The sequence below is a fragment of the Eptatretus burgeri genome, chromosome 16, assembly GCF_056783735.1.
Source record: "Eptatretus burgeri isolate ZD-2024b chromosome 16, Ebu_testis_v1, whole genome shotgun sequence".
Classification (NCBI taxonomy): Eukaryota; Metazoa; Chordata; class Myxini; order Myxiniformes; family Myxinidae; genus Eptatretus; species Eptatretus burgeri.
The window spans coordinates 47377278-47404777 of record NC_140976.1 but is presented as its reverse complement, the minus strand read 5'-3'; the positions used below and the strand labels follow the sequence as shown (position 1 = coordinate 47404777).

Sequence of the window (27500 nt, the reverse complement as noted above, 5' to 3'; positions counted from 1 at the left end):
TCATCTTTGTGTTTCAAATGCAGGGTGATACATCAAGGTGGGCACCGTCCATGCTGGACGACCCACATGCTATTCGGGGTTGGTGGACGTTAAAAATCCAACACTGTCTTTTGCAAAGAGGAGGCGAGTTATCTCTCGCACGTTGAACAAATTACAAGTTCCTATCACCTTCAGTCGAACGTCAGCCCTGGACAGCCGGTTTGTGAAAAACTTTGGCCAAAAACATTCCCTGACCGACCCCACAAGAGGAGGAGGAGAGGAGATCCGGACCATTCTCTGTGCACAGCATTGGTGCTGCCGCAGCAGTCTCCTTGGCTATTGGGCACAGTCCTGGGCGGGTCGCCACTCCGACACAGTATACCAGCATGCTGGCATTCATTTTGCCATCTCCACAAGAAGGTGGGAACAATTTGGGTCTTTAAATAAGTAGTGGGAAGATAGTGACATTGACTATTAGAAGGGCACTCGGTAGAGCGCATACCTCTACCATGCAATGCCTGATCCACGAGAACATGTTGGGCCCAATACATTTTTGAAATATCATGCTATACACTGCACCATTTTTGGCCCGATCTCTCAATGGTGCAGAATCACTTTAAAAATTAAAAAAAAAAATTCTCGTATCCAGATCTGGATTTGGATCTTCACCAGAATCGAATAGATTCGTCATTGTCACACACCGAACCTGTACACCACGTTTCGTTTTAATCCGTCCACAACTTTTTGAGATATCCTGCGATATTTTAGTTTCGCCCTATCTCTGAACGGTGAAGAATCACAAAAAATTATAGGAGTCGGATCCGGATCCGGATCCGGATCTTCATCAACATCTAATCAGTTATTCCTTGTCACACACCCAACCTGCCCACCAAATGTCATCCGAATCCGTCCACAACTTTTTGAAATATCCTGCACACCAACAAACAAACAAACAAACGAACAAACAAACAAACGAACAGAAAGGAGTGAAAACATAACCTCTCTCCACCTTCGGTGGCGGACGTAATTATCCACTCATTCGCGAGATGTCTGCATGTTTGTAGCGGGTTCTTAAAACTTTCTTGGACACGTCATGATTATTCATGTTATGAGATGCACTGGCTGTGTTTACCTCAATTGATTTTGTGAAGTTCTTTTTCACATACATTTTCGGTCAACGTCTGATGAATGCTGTAAGTTTGTGAATCCTCGATAATTGTGCACCTGCAAAAGGCTTTACTGCAAAACCCTGTGTATCATCAAAATTTCAGCCGTGCTTAAACGTCACCCACTATCACTATCTGCAAAGTGGCAATTTTCACCACCGTGGCCAGTTATCTGATTGAGCTCAAAACAAGCTACGCGATCATGATGGTTATTATGGATGTTGCGGTGATTGGAGGAGAGAGAGAGAGAGAGAGAGAGAGAGAGAGAGAGAGAGAGAGAGAGAGAGAGAGAGAGAGAGAGAGAGAGAGAGAGAGAGAGAGAGAGAGAGAGAGAGAGAGAGAGAGAGAGAGAGAGAGAGAGAGAGAGAGAGAGAGAGAGAGAGAGAGAGAGAGAGAGAGAGAGAGAGAGAGAGAGAGAGAGAGAGAGAGAGAGACAGGCAGGCAGGCAGGCAATGGTACTGATAAACCAAGACGATGATGCTTAAATGTATATGAATGGTTAAAAGAAGAAGAGAAAGGAATTGTTTCTGCCAATGCAAAAAATGTATAAAACATTGTCATGGGCAGGACTCGTGTTCACATTTGAGCACATGGCTTCAAGTCCCACATGCTGTGTTATTGATTTGTTCATTGACTCCTAATGTCCTCCTTTCATGTGATCGACAGTGGACATTCAAATAGTTCGACAAGCATTGTGAATATAATCGTCTGACAAACTCATTAATTTTTTTATTTTTCAATATATAAGTAAATATTTCATTCCCATAATGTTTGTCCCGCTATCAATCTGTTCATTGCCTTGATTTCTGTCTCATTGTCAGTTTACCCTCACACCCCTGCAAATAAATAAATAAATAAATAAATATTTATATATTGTTGCGGGGCAATGGCACACAACGTATAGACATCCCAAGATAGTTATTTCAATAGTATGTGTATTAGTTAGCCCTTTCCATATGTCGAGCGGGTAAATGGGAAAGATGCGTTGTGTCACGCTCTTATAGTTAAAGGTCTCCAATCCTCAATCTCTGCACTTCTTTTTCCACTCCCTTGCCCCACTTTTTGTCTCTCACACGAAACATGCAAGCAAGCATGCACGCAATCCAATAGGAACCAAGCGAGCAACACAGCGAGTGCCGCGTATGCATCTGCGCATATGAATTTTCCATTCAAAACTGCACGCCAAACCTCAACTGTCATCTCACCTCAGACCTTCGTTCTGCTCACCGTACTGTACCACTTTCACCACCACAACTTCCAAAATTGCAAAAATACCCGCAACAACCCACGCTTACATTTTAATTACAAATGCGACCATTATTGACGACATCGTTACAAGGAATTTCCACCTCTTCGCCACAATGCCACATTACAATCTCTTCATTACCAATGCCACAACGTACTTCTACTTCTCTACAAATGCTGTGACTGCCACATATTCATCGAACACTCACTGCAGCCTCGAGGGATACTGAGGAGACAAGGGTCGGGTTATTACAGAGCATAACTCAAAGCGCAAACGTGCGCTGGAGCTCATTTGAGGATATACGAGTGGCGCAGGGATTTCCCTATAATCCTACATTTTAATAGAGGCCAGCGCATGTTCAGGGCCAGAGAGCGCCTCCAAAAACTACGGCCCCGTGTTAAAGTCAGAGCTCCTATGCGTGGCCATGTCGGCAAGTGACTGAGCCATATTTCGGTTTCAGGGCCTGGTGTAGCATGACTATGACCACTATGGACAAATGGGGAAGCTTGATTTCACCAAGAGCCTTGTTTGATCCGACTTTTGGTTCCTTGACTCGTCCGGGGCTCATAAAAAGCACAAATTCAGCTCAGTTAAGTAGAAACGAGCCGAGGGCAAACAGACAGAATGAGCCAGGAGCAGAGCTGGACAGAACTCACCAGATGCCCGAACTCGCCAGACAAAAGGTTACGGCAGACATCGGACCTTGCCGGGGAAACAGAGGGTGCAAGGATTAAGTGTCGGCGTCGAGCAAGGGGCGCCATGGGTCAGCGTAATCATGCATGGGATCACCAGCTACTGCTGCAAGCCAAGGTTGCTCTTCTTCTATTGACGCTTAGTTAGGCTGCATCCCTCAGCAACACTTACATGTACAAATTCTCACATAACTACTATAGGGTGTTTTCTCTTATGTATCTTTCTCCACCATCTACCTCTCATCTACTGTGGACGCAAAAGAGCAATAAACATGGGCAAGCCCGACCGAGAATGTTCTTTTCAGAGTGAACCCAAGAGCGAACTCAAGAGTGAACCGTAATGACCTGCACCACACCTTCTTCCTCTTACATCACGCTGCACCCCATGTTGCAGCATTACACTTGCACCTCTCATTCACGCACCCAAGACACCCTCAGTATTTCTCCCTCCTACACTTTCCTAAGCGTTTTGGGCTGCGCAGGTCTGCCGACTGTGCCAGGTATTGAGAAGTCGCCAATTCTAAACTGCTTCTATCTCTCTGGGCTATCTCTAATTTTCCTCGTGCTTGTGTGTATGTGATGGTGTGTATGTGATGGTTAAGACTGCACAAAAATATTTGGGATAACTCTGCTCTGTGTCTTTTTCTTTTGTAAAAAAATATCGTATGTCTTTTGCCGCACCCCACAAATTCTTTGCTTTCCCTGCTGTACATTTGCAACAAGAAGAAGAGCAATAAGAGATTACAGACCCTCGCCAGGACTTGTTTTGTATGGTGTGTTGTGTGGTACTTGTGTAGCTTTGTGTGGTGTATTTTGTGTGGCGTTTTATACTGCTGTGTTACATAATTAGGAAGATACATAACTAGAACTGCCACTTGATATCTGCTGTCAGTGATGACTGAGTACCAAGACATCCTGCTTTGATACAACCCCGCTTTTATTGGACACCTGACCCTGACCCATGATGTTTTTTATGATTATTCAATTCAATTCAGAATGGGATAAATATAATTCAATTCAGATCGAATGGAAGACGAAATAGGTACTGTCCTGCATTGGAGGAATCAGAAAGAACCCAAACAAGCAAAAAGCAAAGATTAAATCATCAGGAGGAACCTGGAAAGGATTTGGGTTGCAGTTTCCACTCAGGCCAGGTCAGGTATGGGAGCATGCGCCGGAGCAGCGCGTCGCTGCGTCCACTTTACGCAGGTACTCCAAGGGCCTCCGCCTGGCCATCCCCGAAGCAGATTCCTGGCCCAGCCCCATCTCCTTAAAATGTTGATCAATCTGCTGCAACCACGAGGCAGGTGGTCGGCCCGTTAGCCTCCTCCACTCATGAGGCTCCTTCGTTGAGAGAATCTGCTGAACAGGATCAGAGTCAGGAAAATGAGCCACATGCCCATACAGACGCAGCTGATGCTCATAGACTATGCAGGTAACAAATCTCATTTGAGTCTCTCTCAGCAACCGCTCATTTGACGCAAGTCCGACCAGCGAGAACCAAGGATTCTCCGAAGAGACCTGGTTCCAAAGGAATTAAGTCTCTTTCTCAGATCCCTACCGAGGGGTGACGATCAGAACAACTACCGAGGGGTGATGCTGCTCTCAGTGCCGGGCAAGGTCTTTGCTCGGATAATTCTCGATAGGGTTCGCCACCATCTGCTTGAGCACCAGCGTCCAGAGCAGTCAGGCTTTACACCAAAGAGGTCAACGATTGACCGTATCCTTGCACTTCGTGTCCTCACCGAACGCAGACGAGAGTTTCGGCAGGGGCTGCTTGCAGCCTATGTTGATCTCTGTAAAGCGTTCGATTCAGTGAATCGGGATGTCCTCTGGAGGATTCTTGGTCTTCGTGGGGTGCCACCAAAACTGATCGATCTGATGTCTGAACTCTACTCTGGTACTGAGAGTGCTGTGAAGTGTGGTGGTACCATCTCTGACTTATTTCCAGTTGTTACTGGAGTTCGTCAGGGATGTGTACTTGCCCCCACACTTTTCAGCACTTGTATGGACTGGATTCCAGGGAGGATGTCGGAGAGATCAAGTTGCGGTGCGTCATTTGGGAATGTCAAGATCTCGGACCTTGACTTTGCAGATGATGCAGTCATCATTGCGGAGACTTTAGACATCCTCTTGGGGGCCCTCGAGGTGCTGAATGAGGAGTCGGAGCCGTTGGGATTACGGGTTTCTTGGGTCAAAACTAAGATCCAGGCTTTCGGTGACATCTTGGATGCTGCTGTCCTGTCTGTGTCTGTTTGTGGTGAGGATGTTGAGGTCGTGGAGAGATTCACTTACCTTGGCAGTGATATTCATGTCTCTGCTGGCTGCGAGTCAGAGGTCAATAGACGTCTGGGTCGGGCCTGGGGAGTCATGGATTCACTGGATCATGGGGTGTGGCGCTGCCGGTACCTGTGCGGGAGGACGAAAGTCCGAGTCTTCAGGTCCTTGGTAATTCCAGTCTTGCTCTATGGGTGCGAGACTTGGACTCTGACCAAGGATCTGAGACGGAGACTTAATTCCTTTGGTACCAGGTCTCTTCGGAGAATCCTTGGCTATCGCTGGTCGGATTTTGTGTCCAACGAGCGGTTGCTGAGAGAGACTCGGATGAGATTTGTTACCTGCATAGTCCGTGAGCGTCAGTTGCGGCTGTATGGACATGTGGCTCGTTTTCCTGACTCTGATCCTGCTCACCAGATTCTCTCAGCGAGGGAGTCTCATGAGTGGAGGAGGCCAGTGGGTCGACCACGTGCCTCATGGTTGCAACAGGTTGACCATCATCTCAAGGAGATGGGGATGGGCCTGGCATCTGCCTGGGGGATGGCCAGACGGAGGCTCCTGGAGTACCGGCGGAAAGTGGACGCAGCGACGTGCTGTTCTGGCACATGCTCCCATACCTGACCTGACCTCAGATCCCTGGTCAGAGTCCAAGTCTTACATCCAGAGAGCAAGACTGGAAGAACCAAGGACCTGAAGACTCGGACTTTCATCCTCCCGCACAGGTACTGGCAGCGCCACACCCCATGATGCAATGAATCCATGACTCCCCAAGGCCTGACCCAGACGTCTGCTGACCTCTGGCTCACAGCCAGCAGAGACATGAATGTCACTGCCAAGGTAGGTGAATCACTCCGTGACCTCAACATCCTCACCACAAACAGGTACAGACAAGATAGCAGCATCCAAGATGTCATTGAAAGCCTGGATCTTAGTTTTGACCCAGGAAACCCGTAATCCCAGCAGCTCCGACTGCTCGTTCAGCACCTCGAGGGCCACCAAAAGGCAGTCTCCGCAAAGATGACTGCATCATCTGTGAAATCAAGGTCAGATATCTTGACATTCCCAAACGATGAACCACAACTTGATCTCTCTGACATCCTCCCCAGTATCCAGTCCATACAAGTGCTGAAAAGTGTGGGGGCTAGTACGATAAACTCCAGTAACAACTGGAAATTAGTCAGAGATGGTATCGCCACATCTCACAGCACTCTTAGTACCAGAGTATAGTTCAGACATGAGATTGATCAGTTTTGGTAGCACTCCACGAAGACCAAGAATCTTCCAGAGCGCACCCCGATTCACTGAATCAAATGCTTTACAGAGATCAACATGGGCCGCAAGCAGCCCCTGCTGAAACTTTCGCCTGTGTTAGGTGAGGACCCGAAGAGCAAGGAGAGGGTCAATCGTTGATTTCTTTGATGTAAAGCCTGACTGCTCTGGACGATGGTGCTCAAGCAGATGGTGGCAAATGCTATCAAGAATTAACCAAGCAAAGACCTTGCCCGGCACTGAGAGCAGCATCGCCCCTCGGTAGGTGTTTCAGTCTTGGCGATCACCCTTCCCTTTCCAGAGAGCGACAACAAGGCCCCTCTTCCAATCAGTTGGGATGATGCCTGTGTTCCAGGCAGATCATGGAACTGCATGCAACGACACGAGTACAGCATTTCCACCAGCCTTGAAAAGTTCAGCATGGATGCCACAGATCCCAGGAGTTTTACACCATTCCAACCAGTTCATCACAGTCTGTGGTTCCACAAACGAAGGTGGACCGCAGTTGATTGGACGGTCAGCAATAGGGATAGTAACACCCCTGACATCCAACTCAACAGTTGGTGGATTAGCCTGGTACAGCCGCTCAAAGTCACCGGCCCAGCAGGCCTTCACTTCGGACTCCTCTGTCAAGAGTCCACCACCCTTTGCTCTCACTGCAGTACACAGAGGGATGGCCATGGAGGAACGCAATGCGTGAATTACCCTGCAACCAGGACGAGAATCACTTGGCCACAGGTGATGGTCTACCATCTCACAGATTCCTCGCACATAGGCCTCCTTGTCCACCCTTAGTGCACATACAGTTTTACGCCTCGGCTCCCTGAACAGCTCAGCTCTGCCATTCAGCCTGGCCCTGCAACTCTGGTCAATGGTATCCAGTGTCCCTTGAGAGACAAAATTCTTCTTCGCCCTACGGTGCGTTCCAAGACATCCACCGGCAACATTAAGGACGGTGGTTTTGAAGGCACTCCACAACTCTTTATTACCCCCCAAAACACCCAGACCCCCCAAATGTCCACTCAGCCTGTTTGCAAAAATCCTCAGATACCCTCTCATCCTTGAGCTTGCTAACAATCAGCCTGGGATGGTGCCATGCTCCTGGATTTAAGCTGCAACTTCAGAGTTGCTACAACAAGCCAGTAGTCAGTATTGCGGAACTGAGAACTCCGATTGACCCTGCAGTTCTGGATTCTCCTCCAGCGACCATCAATGAGTACATGGTCAATATCATTTGCCACACCACCAGCGATGGAATACCAAGTTCAGCGATAAGCTGGTGGGCGCTGAAACCATGAACCAGCCATCCGAAGTCCAAGATTTCTTGCAAAATCAAGGAACTTAGTGCTATTCTGGTTCACAGTTCCAGACCCATGGGGACCAGCACATGTCTCCTATCAGTTCTACCATACCTAACAGACCAGCACCATCCCTATCAGTTCTAATTGATGCGTTGAAATCCCACAACACGAGAAGAGTATCTCACCTGGGGCATTGATCAGCCACAGACTGGAGCGTGGCATAGAATGCATCCTTCACTATGAGATCGCTCGCCTCAGCCAGAGCATGTGTGGAGAACAGGGGAATGACACACAAGGAGTGACAGATCCTTCGTCTCATAATATGCTCGTTGGCCGGTACGACTTCAATTATCATTGGAGTCAGCTCATTGGTCACCGCTGCAGCAACTCCTTGGGCATGGAAACCATCAGAACGACCAGACCAATAGTATTGGTGACCACCTGCCATGATATCGCCGCAATCCGGTCTCTGAACCTCAGCTAGTGCTGCAATACTGATGTCCAAACGCTTGAGCTCAAATGACAACAGAGACAGGTAATCATCCTCTCTAAGGGATAGGTCATTCCAGGCACACACCCGAAGGGACTGCCTCAGGTAAACCCAACGAGATGTCGTCTGGTGGACGACACCTCAGCACCACCCCGGCACACACTACCGCAATCTGACCCTGGAAGGTTACCTCGTGGTTTCCCTCCTATCATCAAAGAGCGGGGAGTCCGAAGACTTTGCCCCAATCCCGTCGTTTGGTGAGCTGCCCTGCGAAGGGAAGCTGCACAGGAGTACTCCCACGGAGTGGGTTTTCAGATTTCTTTTTGTTTTTCGTATGTTTTGCGGAATGAAGGGTTTTACGGTGGCCGGAGTACAAATCCTGCTGCCAACCTCCTTCTAAAATGTACCCCAACTGCAGGAGGACGTCCGCAGACACAGTTGGGCACTAAATATGGATGGCCGTTGGCTCACAATTAGCTCCTCTGCCCTTTGACGTTTTGTTTTTAATCCTTCTGGGTGTCCATATCATACATCCTCCTCACCAAGAAACTTGGTCGGGGAGACGGTTTAGTTGCCGACAACCCTACCATGGAACAGGTTAGTACAGGTTGACATGGTACCTGGAGCAAGTCACAGATCTAATCTGACCTGACCTGATCTGACCTGACCTTGCTACCCCTCTCCCCTCAAACTCATCTTGGCACAGCCAAGTGATCCTCATTCAAAAAATCAAAATCAAAATCAAAAAAACCCACAGCAGAAAATTAAATAGCTCTGGCTGCCAGACCATGTGTCCAAGCAAAATGAAATTTAATACATTTATTCTGCATCACTACGAGATGACAATTGTGAAGTTTCACGTCGATTGATTATTCGCTTCCAGCAAAAAGCATTATTTAATATTTTTCTTAAATCCAATATGGCTGCCAAACCATGTGACCTATCAATAATTCCTTAACAAACTTTTTTGGTTGGATGTATCTTTTTCTTTTTAAAATGTCCAATCCTAATTGCCCCAATGTTATATCATCTGTACGTACATGTGTATTTTCTCTCCGTAAATATGTTTAAATTCTCTCCGTCAATGAGTACTATGTAGCGCCACCGAGTGGGGGAGGCAGAGGGTATTAAATTTCCAAATTTCCTTTGGCTACAAAGTGTTACTTCTTCACGTTTCTCTTCCCGCACAATGCCGAGTAAATCTGCAAGTATAAAATGTAAATGAAAGCTGCAATTTGTTCCTAAATTTTTTATATACTGTCAATTTTGCAGTTCATGTAATATTTACAAGGCAAATGTTATAAGGCAGTTAAATTGGCCAATTTGAGGAGAATGCGCATTTCTTTCTGTGGACCTCAAGGTTCCAAGCTGCGAGACATATAGAATCGTTCCAAGGAAACTCCTCTCCCCTTTGAAGATCAGCCGCCCTCGGCAAGCAACACATCTATCCTGCGTAACCCTTGAAAGTGTGTTCAGAAGAGTTGGATCATCATAAACATGTGTGGTATTTCATTATTCATGGCACTTAATCGAACTTCTTGTTTTCTTTGTGAAGTTAGAGATATAGGTTACAGGAAATTTGGCCATTTTTAGTGGGCATCACAGATTTTCTTGAACAGATTGTGGTGATCCTTCTCTTTACAACAACTCCTGCAGTCCCTATGGTGATGGTTCGCCCGTGAAGCACAAACGCCGGACTTTCACCAATCACCTGATTGCTGTTTACATTTTTCAATGTTGCTGCAAAAATTAATTTTGGATATCAAACCAGCGGACGTGGGAAGCACATACAGTCAATATTCAAGGAGTAGTTCAAGTTTGACGTGGACTTTTTATTATCAAAGCATAATGTACTCGGGGATTGATGAAACTTCCCCAATTTAACAAGGAATCGTCGCAAATCCCCGGGGATCACACAGAACCCAAAGTTCAATTGACCTTCTCTGTAATCCTGTGCTACTTGCCGAGGTCTTTATATGACCTTTCATGTTTATCCAACATGAAGAATATAGCTGCGCGATTGTTTACCCAACTAAAGCATGTTTACCAAACTTCCTGTGCGTTCTCTCTCTCTCTCTCTCTCTCTCTCTCTCTCTCTCTCTCTCTCTCTCTCTCTCTCTCTCTCTCTCTCTCTCTCTCTCTCTGTCTCTGTCTCTGTCTCTGTCTCTGTCTCTGTCTCTGTCTCTGTCTCTGTCTCTGTCTCTGTCTCTCTTTCTCTCTTTCTCTCTTTCTCTCTTTCTCTCATCAATTTTATTTTCTGTCATCGAGCTTCTCAATTGTGGATGTGTGGAATTTGCCAGGGTTGAAACGATTCCAACCAAAAATTATCCTCTCCACACTAATTTACGAGTACATTCCTCACCCAGCTGGGAAGCTGATTCACATCGTACATATATGTATGCAATTAGCTATTACCCATTGATGCCACTTTTGTACTTGACCCCAACACAGCATGTAAACGTTGTGTGTATTGTTGTGAAACTGGCATCAGAGGTAGAGGTACAATTTAACTTTATTTTGTAATACAGCGAATGGCGCCTATCCTAGAACCTCACAAACCAAGTTACTTCCTTCGTGTGTCTCGTACCCCTACGCTTACTCTGGAAATATATTATTGTTATCACTGCACCCCCTTCATCAAGCAAATGAGACAGTAATTAGCATCTCGTGGATTAACTCTCAATTACAGACTCCAAGTCTTGAACACTTGAGACTGCACAATTTGGATGTTACCTGAGCACACAATGACATTGCGGAGGAACGATCATTGGGGAAGACGACCCTCTTTCTCCAAGGTTTATTCTGCTCATGTGCTATGAAATGGTGTGATTGGAGAGATGTTCGCCTTGACATCATCTGTGCAGAAATTTTGCGATGCTTACGCAGACATTTTGGAACACATGCTTTGATGCTGTCAGTGATCATACATTTAATTCCACCCAAATCTCATTTGAGTGGTCCAAAGAGATGTAAATCACAAGGGGGCAAGCCTCGAATGTACGGGTATGAATGGAAACTTCCCATTCCATCTCGACAAGAGCTTTGTTTTCTAAAACGTTCGCCACTCCCCACATGTGGCAAACTGATGCTCTTCAACAGTTTTTATGACCTCTGTGACCAAAGGTTGATGGAGGTTATGTTTCCACCCGTTTGTATGTCTGTGAGCAGAATATCTCAACAAGTTGTGGAACAGAACTTGGTGGACATGGGTGTGTGTTTAAAGGACATGTTGTCTAGATTTTGGTGAAAATCCTGATCTGGATATTAGAAATTTTAAAGTGATTCCTCACCATTGATTGGGCCAAAAATAATATATAGCACGATGTCTCAAAAAGTTATGAACGGATTCGGAAGAAACTTGGTGGACACGTTGGGTGTGTGACAACAACAAATTGATTCGATTTTTGTGATGATCGAGATCCAGATACAAGAATCTTTTTATTTTTAAGTGATTCTACAGAATTGAGAGATGGGGCCAAAAACTATATATACCATGATATTTCAAAAAGGTTGTGGACAGGTTATGGCAAAACTTGGTTGATGAGTGGGTATGTGACAAGAACAAGCCGATTCGATTTTGATCCCGGTCCAGATGCAGAACTGACCTCTCAGTGGGATACAAAACGTAAATGTTTAGCCCGGTGGAGGTATCACAAGGAAATTAGATGCAGGTGGCAGCCATTCAGCCCATCATGCCTGTGCCACATCAACACCACACCAATTTATCAACACAAGATCAAACAAGAAAAAGAGCAATCAGAGATTGCAGACCCTTGCCAGGACTTCTTTTGAGTGGTGTATTTTTATCGGTTTTAGAGTAAATACAATATGGCTGCCAAACCATGTGACCGATGGTATCATATATGTGAACCATTTGTTCCTCATGGACAGGCAGTCATATGTGTAAAGTTTCGCCTCGATCTGTTCAGCCACTTCAGAGAAGATAATTTTTGAAGGTTTTAAAAAAAAATAGAATAATACTGCTGCCGAATCACGTATCCAATGACATCATTAATTTTTTTTCTGTGGACCATTTTATCCCCAGATAACCCTCAATAATTTTCATCCTGATCGGATTTGGCGTTCTACACATGCAATTATGACATCATAATGAGGGCACCTCGGATGTCATTAAAAAAAATCACACTCATTCCCCATGAGTAGTTGCTATTTGCCAAGTTTCAATTTTTTTCCTTTGTGCGGTTTCAAAGATATAGAGGTCCAAATTTTTCCATTTTTCCAAAATGGCTGCCACTCCCCATGACCTATGACGTCATTATTATCATTGAAACATTCCACATGAGTAGTTGCACCAATGTTGAAAATTTCGTATCAATCCGACAAGCGGTTGCAGAGCAAAGCACAAAAGTTCTGGACGGACAGACAAATAGACAAATGGACCCAAATGCAATACCCTCTCCTCTGGCGAAGGTAATAAGAAATGCAAATGTTTTTTGTTTTTTTGTAGTCTCTTGGCTTGGGTAAAAAAATAACACAACATAAACCACACAACACCCCTTGACGAGATCCCCACCAACACTCCGTACACATGTACACAATCACCCAACAATGCTCAAGCTACCTAAAAGTCCTGCCAACATCCCCATACCCCTCTATCTCCATAACTTCAAGGAACCTATCTAATTCCAATTTAGACTTGTCTACCGTTTCTGCTGCCACGACCTTTCCAGGAAGACCATTTTATGCATTATGTTTGGCATTGGCTCAATGGTGAGGGTGGTGGGCTTGGGATCCGATGATCCTGAGCTCAAACCACACCTGGATGTTGAATTAATACCAGGTGGGGTTGACTCTGCCTGTCATCCTTTGAAGGTTGGCAAAATGAGTGCCAGCTTGTTGGTATCCTGTGTTGGAGTGGCGACCTGTCCAGATTGTGCCAAATAGCCAAGAAGACTGCTTAAGCAACACCAACGCTCTGCACAGAATATGGTCCCAATGGATGGATTCTATGCATGAACTCCTGTCTGATTGAAAGACCCCTACCTTACTTCCGTCTTAACTCTCCTCTTCTTTACTTTCAGGCTATGGCCCCTGGTCATGTCACTATTGACTCTGCTGTATAATTAATCTGCACTTATTTTGTCTGTCGGAGGTGGGGTGGTACATACGCACGTTGAGGTTTCCTCCCCTTTGGTGTATGTATGTTGTTTGTGGTGCTGAACCCAGCGTGCTGTCTAACAACTGCAATCCAGGGTCATGAACAAACGTACAGGTCAGCTACCACTCAAATGGATCTTTGTCAGTTGGTGTCTGTGATTTCTGAGTGACGTTACAATGATCACATCAACAGCATGATGTTTTTGAAACTTGTATTTCAAATAAACAGATACAAAGTCAAATGAGGAAGTTCACCATTCCATACAATGTCCAACTCCGATTCCCGCATTGAGTTATTTCCGCCGCCCAGTGTCCCAGTCCTGCCGGCACAACTTATGCATGTTCATCTTGTCCACCAACACTTTCAAACATTCAAGTCTTGTCAAGGTGTCCTCTCTCGTACGCTAGCAGGTCCAGGATGATTTCAAGAGCTCAAAGGAATTATTTCCCGATACACAATCTTTATGAGTTTTAATCAACTTGATTATAATTGGCTCCATGTGTTAACAACCGCTCTGGACACTAACACCTCATTCACTCATGAGATAAATCGAGCAAAGGACGATCAAAATGTACTTCTTGTCACATGTTACCCGTCTCTCTACACCTCCATCTCGTGGGTTTATATAGTATCACAGAACAATTCCATGCCTTCCAGCAAATGTGATTCTAGTCCATACTGGAAGTTTCTTCTAAGAATGTTCCAGCATCTTCACAAATCTCACCAGGCAGTTTGCAGTACAATACTGTCATCGACAGTCAAAACAAGAAAAAGAACAATAAGAGATTGCAGACCCTCACCATTCCTCCGGCACCCTGAGAGACTGTGGTCAACCCAGGCACCCTGGGTGCCCTTAAACCCAAGCGGGGTTATGGCAGTTGCAGCATTTGCGGCAGTTATAGTGAGGCAAAGGAAGCGTGGTGGAGTCTGCGGTAAAACTGAGGCGATTGTGGTGATGAGGTTGAGGTGGTTGGACGTGGTTGTGGAATTTGTGGCAAAGAGGTTGTGGTAGTTGGTCGTGGTTGTGGCATTTGTGGTGAAGGCATTGGACGTAGGTTGTTGTGTGGATTTCTAGAAGGCATTTGGAGTGGCTATGGTAAGCATTGTAGCGTTGTGGTGATCACAGTAAGGTTGTGAGGTGAGGCGTCAGTTGGATTATGGTGTGCTGTTTGAATGGAAAACGGTGCGTGTATGCAAATGAGCTTCTGCTGTTTCCTCTCGACGCTCCTGGTATCATTTCCATTATGCATGTGTGCTTGCCTGGTTTGTGTTTGAGACAAAGGGAAGTAAAGACATGAAATATATGAAAGAATAAAGGATTGAAGACCTAACTAAAAGCCCGATGCAGCACATCTTGTCCCATTTGCCCACGAGACATATGGAAAGGGCGAACTGAACAAATACTAATGAGGTAATAGTCTTAGGATCGCTAAATGTTGGGTACCATTGTCTCGGAGGAGTGCTGGTTTTACAGAACCACAACAATATTATGTTATCCCATTCGGAAGTTAGGCTTCCACTATAGATGGATGAGGTGTGTGGGTGTGTAGTGTGTGTCAGACTTTTTGTCCATGAATTCAGTATGTTGATTCATTTATTACATACTATTGGAATATACCTTTTGACCCTTTAGACTACTGAGACCCCTTCAAGTTTTGAAGCCCCTTTTTAGACTCTTAAGACACAGATGACCCAAAAGTCCCAAACGTTCCCGAGGTCCCAAAAGTCTGAGGACCCAAAAATTCCCGAGGACACAAAAGACCCAGATAACCAAAAAACACCCAGAGGGGCTCACAAGACCCTGTATTAGATCCTTTAAGATTCCACTCGAAATGGATGAGGTGTGTGTGTGTGTGTGTGTGTGTGTGTGTGTGTGTGTGTGTGTGTGTGTGTGTGTGTGTGTGTGTGTGTGTGTGTGTGTGTGTGTGTGTGTGTGACGTTTTTGTGGAGTTCTACTCAAGCGTGTGGAATGTAACACACCAACATGATCGTCACGACCTCCTGAGTTGATTCGGCTAATGAACTACAAAAAATCCTTTGGAATCCCCATGTTTTAAATGCACACCATGTTAAGATATCTAAAGCAGCTTAACACGTCCTTCTGCCATGGCATGGGATTCTAATTACTAAATATATTACAAAAACTATGATAACATTGTAACATAGCATATATTAATTGATACTAATAATATTTACAACAATAATAAGAATAGTAGTATCATACGACAATCATAATAACGAACATAAATAATCCGCACGCTGGCCTTAAACACACCTGGGCTTAGTGAAAGGCAAGCTCATGCTCATGCTCATGCTCATGCTCATGCTCATGCTCATGCTCATGCTCAAGCAGTACAGCAGGCAGGTATTCAGCAAGGCTGTGAAGACCAATGAAAATGTGGTCTTATCGGACAAATGGACCCACTGGTATTCTAAAATGTAGAGGTTTCATGTGATTGCCCTGTATAATAAACTTATATATTCCAAATTCACAATTTTTTTTTGGTATCATGTTGGCAAATACAGTGACTTGATCACCGCAAGTTTCGCAAACATCACAATCCGATTGACTGCCGGGGTTGCTGGAGGCCCCAAGTCCTTTGAAGACTGCTACACAATGGAGATCCTTTGGAATCCAATTTTCACCTGCCTTATTGAATTTTAATGGAGAATGATTGATTGTTTTGACAGTTTTTTTTTTTTTTTTGAATACCTTGGTCGAGGCTCGTATGAGAGCTAACACACAACTCACAGCAAGGAGGCATGAGACAAGAGGGGCGGGAGTGGAAGGGACAAAACAGTGGGGAACAGACACATTAGGTGAACTGTGGAAGGGAGAGGGATGGGGATGGGACGGGGAACATGGCGAAGAGAAGATGGACATTTCAGGGACTTTCAGGAAGGAAAGCAGGAGAAATGAAGGAAGTGGGCTTGGGTGGATTATCGGGGGTAGAAAAGATCGAGGATTTGGATGGGGGAAGATAAGAGGTGGTGGTGAACAGCTGTTTTGAAAGCCTGGAGGGAAGAATGGGAAAGAATAGAGTGAGGAAGTTTATTCCAAAGGCGGGAAAAAAAGAGGAATGAAAGAGTGAAGATGAGCAGTGATTCGTGATTTTGGTAGTTTTACCAGAAGGGGGTTGTTGGCGGACCTTGAGGACAAATCGCAGAGAGAGCAGGGGGGGGCAAGGCTGGAGAGGAGTCAGTAGAAGACAGAAAGACCACCGACCAACCTGCGGTGATTGAGTGAGAGGCCCAAAGACTCAGCTACATTGCGGGAGATGCCGATGAACTTAAATGCCCTGGTTTCGACAGCGTGAAGCCGAGAAAGGTGGGAGGCAGGAGCACCAGCCCAAAGGGGAGAGCAGTACTCCATCAGGCTACGGACAAAAGCTTTGTAAGTGGTCAGGAGCTCAAGAGGGCCGAGGAAGGACTTAGCACGACAGAGGATTCCCAGTCGGCGACTGGCTTTTGAGGCGAGGTTGGAAATGTGACTTTCCCAGGAAAGGTCATGGCAGATAGTGAGACCTAGAAGCTTGAAAGAAAAGACTTCTTCCAGAGGATTGTTGAGAAAGTGGATGGGGGGTTTTGTAAACGGTCCTTTCGAAGAGACATAGTGAGAGTGTGAGATTTGTCTGGATTGAAAGGCATGTTCCACGTGTTGGACCAGTTTGTGATTTTATCCAGATCTGCAATGAGCGAATAAGCTGCTGCTTGCCGGTCTGAGGGATGACAGATGGTACGGCAGAGGGTGGAGTCGTCGGCAAAGAGAAATAGAGGATTTTCCAGAGAGTCCGAGAGTTCAATGATGACATCCGACGTTTCTGCATTTCCACGAACTTCAGCTGGTTTGACGTTGTCCTTCCCAAGGAACTTAATGCAGCAACACAGCACACACCACATCTTGGTTGCCCTCTTGGATTGACCGAGAATGTTTTGACCAGAATTGATGTCACTTCTTGAATAAGTTACTCATGTTTGACAATATCATTGCACAGAATTTCAGCACTGAACTATTATTTTTACATGTTCTGCAATGAAACTGCACGTTTACCTTAAACCACCTTTGCAGAAGCTCAGCTGCAGGATCCTCTCGAATGAGAAGCACCTTGCACTAAGAATATACAAATTAATTATTGTCGCTGACCTGTTTCACATGCAAAACAATGAGATAACATCCTTGCGAAAGATTTTCCCAACACTTGAAACTTGCAGAGTGGTGAAATAGGAAGAAAAAGAAAAAACGGAAATACGAGCGAGTTTTTGACTTGAACGGGTATCGCCGTTGGTTATGCGGGTTGCTCCATTGTTTTTCAAGAGACTTTTAACCACCACTCCTTGTTGCCTCGAGTATCATAAGCATAAATCAATGCAACACACTTGCTGCAACTTTACAGTGGAAAGAAGAAAAAAAATATAAAAAGCAATTGCTTCCAAAGACAGTTTGTCACTTTCATTCCTACTCCGGGGTGCTGTCGCCATTTCGTTCTTAATGGAAGTGTTTGGCACTCGGACCAGCCTTGATGGTAATGAGAAACCCAAATATGAAGCAGTTAGAGTTGCCGGTTGGCAAGTATGTCTTCCTGTATTCGGGTTTTGTAATGGAACTTGCTTTGTTTCACCAAGTCGTGTATTTTCCACACCAGGCGACGTTAGCAGACCATTAGCGTGCGCTGCTGGCTACTTAACGCTGCAAGAAATGTTCCCTGTGATGATTGCCAACATTATCTTATGGGAAACATTCCCATAAAAATCGAGACAAGAATGTCTCTGTCGCTTTGTTTTTTGCACGGCAATATAATCTGGCTGGCATTATGGGAGAAACTCCAACAATTGCACGCACAAGTTAATAATGACTTTGAAACACACATTGATTGTGACATCAATCGCCGTTGAGCTGAGGGTTTGTGGTTTTGAGTTCAAGGCGTTTCTTTGTGTGATCTCCGAGACGGTGGTTCGCTCGAGTTTGTCTGTGCCTTGCGTGTTGTCTTGGTTCCATTGCGACCTCCTGTGACTTTTTGATAACTTTGCTTTGGATGGTTGGGTAGAAATTTGTCCCTCAAGATTTTTTTGATTTTTTTTCTTCGTTCAGGAGACTCCTCACTTTTGAATGCTGATGATTCTGAAATTCTACGAACTTGCGGAAAATCCAGGTTTTGTTATATTTGTTCGGTAAAGAAGAACGAATGTTGAAAACATCGTCTTGAGCAATATTGACTTTCCTGGTCGAGTTGTGCGATGGAAAATTTGGTTCTGATTGATTTTAATGATTTCAGAGGATTTCATTCCATGAGATATCAGACTTGTTATTCGTAGCAGTGAGAGGGGGGAGAAATCCAGTGTTTTGATCTTTTTGCATTCTTTGCCTAACGAAAGAAACTTTTCTGTGCTTGCCTTTCTTTGATATTTATTTATTTATTTTACTTTGAGAAGTTTTCATTTCTTTAAAATGAAATAAATTATGTTGGAAGCCTTGTGTTGCCCTCATGTGGCACGCATTCAAGAAAGGATATATAACCCAATTAACTGCTTTTTAATTGTTTGGGTTTGTTTTGTCGCTGTTTTAATCATATGAATGCAGGACTGGGTTATTGGCCTATTAGGATTTGGCCTGTGATTAAGTAAAACGTGTAAAGTCTCGTTCGTTACATGCATAAATCTCGGATTTTTTTTACGCTGCTCAAATCATAATAACAATGTACTGATATTGGGGCCGGTGAGGAGGGTGGGGAGGACTGTTGATCAATAAACAAACAGGGTGGGTGGGGGGGGGGGAGTATGCAGCCCTGGAGGGAAGAGGAGAATCAGAGTGTTGGTGAGCATAATGATACTGGGACTATATTTGTATTATGTATTACTGCATTGACAGGATGCACAAGTTTAATGGATTCCATAGTTTTGAATAATGACATCCTTTAGTTTTAGGCTAAACATGGACACTGTACTCATCACAGCTCTGTGGCTATCAAAGTTACAAGTGGTAAAACCAATGGCATACACCAAATGTACTCATTATCACATTTGTTGATGCAACCGTCGATGCTCATAAACTTCAAACCCCACAGGCCAACACAAGACGACCAAAGGCCCTGGGGCTGTGGCCTACAATCCCAGCAGGCCATGCTGCGAGTCTGGACTCGGTTAACTGCCGGGCCAAAGACCTTTGCCCCAGGTCCTAATTGGCTGGTGGACGTCACCCATCTCATCAAGGGCCATGTGCGTACCGCAGAGCCAAGGACGGCACATGTGATGAGCGACAGCTTGGATGGTGACCTAGTCATCATCACAGGGGTTACGCCGGGTCACACAGCTGTCCAGGTATGGAACGGTTAATTTTACAACACACTATCATGGGTGATTTTGCCGTTCATTACTGTGGTTGTTTTCTGTTATTCAATTACATGGATGTTAAACTGGGGTCCCGTCTGCCGGCCTCAGTTCATGGACGTTAAAGATTGCAAATTCCTGTTTTAACCAACAGGGGGAACTGCGTCAGCAGCACAGCTGTGCCCCCAGCAGATAATGCTTCCAACAGCCATGAACTGCAGAGAAAATAATATAATTATCATAACAATAAGAATAATAAGAGGGTTTTCCTTTTGTTCTGCATTGCAGTAATATCATTGGTATATGTGAGCAGTTCATAAAAATGCAGACAACTGGTCATTTTAATACTCACCCGAGTGCAGAACTGCTGAAGGAATCCCAAGTATGTTCGTACTTCAGTGGTAAGGATGCTTGAGGGGCACCTGGAGGTTGTGGGTTCAAATCTAGTTATACATAGCAGTTTTAAGCATTTGGATTCTAAACTTCTGCAAGCTCTTGTCAGCAATTTCAAGTTGGGTCACCACCAGATTGGCAGCCAAAACCCCAGCTGGCTCACTGATGCCCTTCATGGGGAGGGTAATCTGTCTGCCCTTTCTGAGGAATGCCAGTCCATACATCATTGTTTAAGATGAATACCCACAGGATGGTTGCACCAAAAAATGTAACCACCAAATAGAACTGGAATGGCATCCGGTAGAGCGCATACTACCTCTGCCAGGCTGAACAGTTTACGTTTTGTATCCGACTGATAGGTCAGATCTGCATCTGGACCATTCGTCCTTGTCACAGAAAAATCGAATCTGCTTGTTCTTGTCACCTACCCAACTCATCCACCAAGTTTTATAATAACTCGTCCACACCTTTTTAATATATCAAGCTATATATCGTTTTTGGCCCCATCTCTCAATGGTGAATCCCATCCATCCATCGGGACCATACTCTGTGCAGAGTGTTGATGCTGCCTCAGCAGTCTCCTTGGCTATTGGGTACAATCCTGGACGGGTCGCCACTCTGACACAGGATACCAGCATGCTGGCACTCATTTTGCCGACCAGAAGGATGACAGGCCGAGTTAACCCCACCTGGTGTTAATTCAACAGCCGAGTGGGATTTGAACTCAGGATCCTAGGATCCCAAGCCCAATTGGCGAATAATCACTTGTAAAATATTTTTTTAATTTGTATCCGTATCCGGATTCAGATCTTCACCAAAATTGAATCAATTTGGCCTTGTCACACACCCAACCTGTCCACAAAGTTTCTGCAGAATCCATCCATAACCTTTTGAGATGTTGTGGTATCTCTCGTTTTTCGCCCGATTCAATGGTGAGGAATCACTTGAAAAATTCTAAAAAAAAAAAAAAATGGGCTGAATGGCTGCCACCTGCATCTAATTTCCTTGTGATACCTCCACCGGGCTAAACATTTACGTTTTGTATCCCACTGAGAGGTCAGTTCTGCATCTGGACCGGGATCAAAATCGAATCGGCTTGTTCTTGTCACATACCCACTCATCAACCAAGTTTTGCCATAACCTGTCCACAACCTTTTTGAAATATCATGGTATATATAGTTTTTGGCCCCATCTCTCAATTCTGTAGAATCACTTAAAAATAAAAAGATTCTTGTATCTGGATCTCGATCATCACAAAAATCTCATCATTTTGTCCTTGTCACACACCCAACCTCTCCACCAAATTTCATCTGAATCCTTCCATAACGTTTTGAGATATCCCACACACAAACAAACAGACAAACAAACAGATAGATGGGTGAAACATAAGCTCCTGCCACCTTTGGTGGCAGATTTCGGGAGGTGACCAGATGTATCATTGTTAGCATGACTGCTCCATTGGGTATGCTCACCTTTAAGAAATTAAGCCCAGGTGATATTAAGCTGGTTGTCTCATCTGCTTGCACATTAATTATTTCACATAAAAATTATCAATTTGAATGGTTCAACCTCTCTCTGATTTGTCACTGCTAAAGTAGTTCCATAAGGCTCTCCAAGCAGTTTTTGGTGACTTAAATCAAACAGGTTAACAATGAAGAGATCTGCGCTAAATGTAATACGTTCAAGTTAAGCCAAATGACCCTCTTCCACACCTTAAATGTAATGACCTGGAACGCTGCAATTAATTACAATCTGTGGAGATATATATCGGTGCACGTTGAGTACTTTAAATTGCTTTACACCCAATTCCATCGTTCTTTCACCTGGTATCCCTGACATCATTAAGTTTGCATCAATCAATTTGTTACTCCCGTGCTGTTTGTGGATCTGAATTACAATTCATTTGTTTCATGGAAATAGCAAAAGAGAGCTGAACATATATATATATATATATATATATATATATATATATATATATATATATATATATATATTTTTTTTTTCTTTTTTCTTTTTTCTTTTTTTGCTGGCCAGCAGGGTTGGGTGAGAAGACCACTAGGTGGGGGAAGCTACGTCGATTCCCACCAGACTCCCCAGAATTGTAGGCCGTCGCTCACGGATAATTCCGTGACACGGCGGGTCGCTTAACCGACCGTGGACGCCAATAACTCAACCGCGTGACCTAGGGTCCTTCCGCCTATGGAATTGGGTTATCTAATTAACCACATGGTTTAATTACCGGGGAACCACGCCCTCAGTACGCCTTGTCCGAACCGGATCACTCCACCGGATCGGATCACCTTTCCGGATCGGATACAGCCGAGCGACACTGCCAAGGACATACCGGCTAGAAGGAACGGACCATTGGGAATAAAGACCCGGCTAAACTTGGATTCGAGCCATGCTGGACCAATGAGAGAAAAGACAAAGGCGAGCTGGGAACATTCCTAATAACAATTATTTATTAACAGCAAGCGAGGAAAAGCATGTGGTACGACAAGGATTTATTGGGTATGTAACGCAGGGAAAGAGGAGAGAGGTGTGGGGTGCGACAATAATTCAAGCAACTTACTAAAGCAGACAGTGCAGACTTGACGCGAGATTATTAACATTAACAACAATAAGGATCTTCTCCAGACTTACTTCACAGACAGGCGCCAGCACACTCAGACATACACAGAAAAAAGAAACCCCAATGAAAAGGGACTTTTGCAGCCAGGGAGGGGAGGGAGTTCAGGTTATAGCTTTCGGTACCTGGGCGTTTCGGGGGAGGGATGCTCCGTGGTGTGGTACCCGACAATAGTCGCGTTGATCTGGCCACAGCTGCACGTTTGGAGATCATGTTCTGAAGGAGGAGCCTGAGTAGAGAAGGGCGGAGTCCAGAGGGCGAGGGTGGAGCAGTAGGTGGGACCAGGCAGGTGGGTGGACGAGAAGCAGGAAGCGATTCGTCGAGGTCGTGTGGGCGGAGACGAGGAACAGGAGGCGGGCCGTCAAGGCAAAAAGTGGGCGGAGTTGAGAAGCAGGAACACTCCGCGTGAAAACACCCACACCGAACACACACATCTCAATTCTCAACACGGAGGATTTCTCCATCCTTTAGAGAGCCCGTGGCTCGGGGGAGGGGCCATGGCGAATCCAACGTCATCGCCTGAGTCGGGCGCTCCGACCCCTCACGTGGTCCGCCAGCTTGGGCCGGGTTTCCGGCAGACGCTGGTGCAGCCCGCCCACCTTGCTGCCAAAGCGTACATGACTCGCAGCACATGTCTGGTTTCAGGCAGACGTTGGCGCACCCCGCCCAAAGCGTACGTGACTCGCCGCACATGTCTGGTTTCAGGCAGACGTTGGCGCACCCCGCCCAAAGCGTACGTGACTCGCCGCACATGTCTGGTTTCAGTCAGACGTTGGCGCACCCTGCCCAAGCGTACGCGGCTCGCCGCACATGTCTGGTTTCAGGCAGACGTTGGCGCACCCCGCCCAAAGCGTACGTGACTCGCCGCACATATCTGGTTTCAGGCAGACGTTGGCGCACCCCGCCCAAAGCGTACGTGACGTGCCGCACATCTCTGGTTTCAGGCAGACGTTGGCGCACCCCGCCCAAGCGTACGCGGCTCGCCACACATGTCTGGTTTCAGGCAGACGTTGGCGCACCCCGCCCAAAGCGTACGTGACTCGCCGCACATATCTGGTTTCAGGCAGACGTTGGCGCAACCCGCCCAAAGCCTACGTGACGTGCCGCACATCTCTGGTTTCAGGCAGACGTTGGCGCACCCCGCCCAAAGCGTACATGACTCGCCGCACATGTCTGGTTTCAGGCAGACGTTGGCGCACCCCGCCCAAAGCGTACGTGACTCGCCGCACATGTCTGGTTTCAGGCAGATGTTGGCGCACCCCGTCCAAAGCATACGTGACTCGCCACACATGTCTGGTTTCAGGTAGACGTTAGCACACCCCGCCCAAAGCATACGTGACTCGTCGCACATGTCTGGTTTCGGGCAGACGTTGGCACACCCCGCCAAAATTGTACGTGACTCGCCGCACATGTCTGGTTTCGGGCAGACGTTGGCACACCCCGCCAAAAGTGTACGTGACTCGCCGCATATGCCTGGTTTCGGGTAGACGTTGAGGCACGGTGTGTGTGTGGTCGTATAGCAGCTTAGCTGCCGGGATAGCTGTCATTTCTTGAAGCGTGACTGTGTTGCTGTTGCAGTGCCCCTCTACCAGTACACACACTGGAACTGGTACTCATTTCGCCGACCTCGGAAGGATGACAGGCTGAGTCAATCCCCTGGTGTATTAATTCAGTGGCTGACGGGGCTTGAACTCAGGACCCTAGGATCCCAAGCCACCACCCTAACCACTGAGCCAACACCAGGCTCGATGCACGGTTATGGTAGACGAGACGAGACGAGGGGGCAATCAGGCAGATTTACCTCAGAGAAGAAAAGAAAAATAGTGGGGATAAAATAAAAGGGGAAAATTATTTAATAATCCTAACTACAAGACCATCGCAACGCACTCCCTTGTTTTCCCACTAAACAAAAGGAAGGGGTCTATCTGCATGTATATTAACGGCATAACTGTCTTGGGACACCTATCTGTTGTATGCATGCAGTTCTGAGAACTGCAACAATATATATGTAAATATATATATATATATATATATATATATATATATATATATATATATATATATATATATATATATATATATATGTACACACACACACACACACACACATTAAACAAAGACCAACTCACGCGTCTCACCATCATTCTGAGCCAGTCGTTCATGATGAACATGACCCTGACTGCATGAGAAGTTCCAAGGTGTCGAAGGAAATGGATAATGTCTGGAAACGTTACCAGGAGGTCTTTGAGCAGAAAATGAAGACAGCCACTTAAGTCTCCGTTCAAAAAAATCCAAAGTGAATCAGCCTCCCTTTCATCTTCTGAGCCTTCAATCTCAACTGGATGGCCTGCCGCACCTGTATAAGCCTGCCACAAGCAATATGTAATCATGATATCCAACCCCAATCATGATAACACTTATTAAAAAGTCATTAATTTTCATGTTTTTTTTTGTTACGAGCAAATACTACCCGTTGCTTCGCTGATGGGGGTATCAAGGGGGGTGGAGAGAGAGGGGGAAGGGGAAGGGGAGAGAGGGGGAAGGGAAGGGAGAAAGAGGGAGGAGGCAGGAGGGAGACAAAGCTGGAAAGGGGGTGGGGGAGGTGGGAAGAGCTATGCCTCACCAAATGTTGCTATACTGCAGGAGGAAGTGGTGTGAGGAGGGGGTGAGAGAGAGAGAGAGAGAGAGAGAGAGAGAGAGAGAGAGAGAGAGAGAGAGAGAGAGAGAGAGAGAGAGAAAAGAGAGAAAAGTGAGGGGTGGAAGTGGGGTTAGTAAAGAGAATTAAATAAAGAATAAAATAAAGAATAAAGAGAATTATGCTGAATGAAGGAACAAACACAAAAACAAACTCATGTCAGAACAGCTGTACACACAATGACACAAAAGAGTTTGCAATGTAATCCGCTGGCACATCTGTAAACACTTTGATGTCCCAGTTCCAGAAAATTTGTCGGAACATGAACCTATAGTAATCACTGAAAACATGAAGTACTGACCGCTCACATACGACCTCATGATCCAATCGAGCGTGAACAGCGAAAACAAAGCATTGCGACCAGATATCATACTGCGGTTCAAAAAAAGGAAAAGAAGGCATTGCGAAGTGAGGTGTTAATAGCAGTTATTTTGGACTAAACGATGCAGAAATCGAGAAAATGACCAAACACCATGACCTCAAGAATGAAGTGAGAAGATCCTGGAAGGTAAAGAATGCCAAAGTTGTACCAGTGATAGCTGGACCGACAGGAATAATGACAAAGAACCTCACAGAGGTTTTTAACATGGGGCAGTACCACTGGGCACTCACCTGGTTGTGGCTGGATGAGATGACTAGTTAACCACTGGTCAGCATGGATGATCCACAAAATATATATGATGGAGAAGAAAGCAAATACCTATGGATTTTTTTTTTATGCCGTGAACAAACCATGGTATATCATGGGTGATAAAGGTTGTGGTCAAGTTTCATTGAAATTGTGTGTGGTTTCAGAAAAGAAAACAATACATATTTGGGGGGGGACAACCCCCCCCCCCTCCTCCCTCCCCCCCCCCCCATAGAACCACTTAGACCCAAATTTTTTTTAATGTCATGAACAAACTTTGGGAGATCATGGGTGGTGAAGATGGTGGTCAAGTTTCATCGGAATTGCGTGTGTAGTTTCTGAGAAGAAAGCAAATGCATATTTTGGGCAGCAACCCCCCTCTCCCCAATGACCCTCCTAGACCCCAATGTTTTTGTAATGTCATGAACAAACTTTAGTACATCATGGGTGGTGAAAATGTTCGTCAAGTTTCATCGGAATTGTATGTGTGGTTTTGGAGAAGAAAGCAAATACTTATTTTTGGGGGCAACCCCCATTAAACCATCTTCGAGCCCTATTTTCCTCATGTCGTGAACAAACTTTAGTACGTCATGGGTGATGAAGGTTTTCGTGAAGTTTCATCGGAATTGTGAAAGCAAATACCTCTTTTTGGGGGGGGGGACAAACCCCCCTCCTTTCCCCATAAACTCCCTCTGCAAATCCCTTCAGACCCCGTTATTATTTTTTATGCCATCACAGGTGATGAAGGTTGTGGTCAAATTTCATTGACATTCTACTGTATGTGTAGTTTCTGAGAAGAAGTTGCAAGTATTTGTGGACGGACAGATGGACGAATGATGCGCCTTCCAATAAGTTCCCTGGAATTACTTTACAGGTGAGCGAAAAACCATCCCTGTGAATATTATTACAAACAAACTACATTTGGAAGCTGTCCGGGGCTCAGCGACGATCCTGAAGAGAACCCTCAGAACAAAACTTTGAGAACAGAAAACTTCACAGCTTGGTCCATGAATCGTGACTCCTTACTGAAATGAAGGTGGATACTTTGATCCCATCCTGGGAGGACTCCATTCCACATTCTGAAACCCACATATGTAGATACCAATCAACGAGAGAGAGACACACACACACACACACACACACACACACACACACACACACACACACACACACACACACACACACACACACACACACACACACACACTTTGAGACCTGGGGCGGGAGCATTCAAAACCAACAGCTCGTATATACAGCGACCTTTGCAACCCACCGGTCATCTCCGAAGCTGA

The 27500-nt window shown here is 45.5% G+C and overlaps 1 protein-coding gene across 3 annotated transcripts in view; it reads left to right on the top strand.

Annotated features, from left to right (window-relative positions):
- The window catches only part of LOC147011030 (transmembrane protein 132E-like), a 506523-nt gene that overhangs the window by 426672 nt on the left and 52351 nt on the right, over positions 1 to 27500 (top strand). For all 3 annotated transcript variants that reach the window (XR_015052610.1, XM_085860680.1, XM_085860681.1), the window contains one exon: positions 19602 to 19854. Coding sequence is in view for 2 of the 3 variants with exons in the window: in XM_085860680.1 (XP_085716806.1) it covers positions 19602 to 19854 (253 nt within the window). In the remaining variant the exon portion in view is untranslated. The remainder of the gene's footprint in view (positions 1 to 19601; positions 19855 to 27500) is intronic.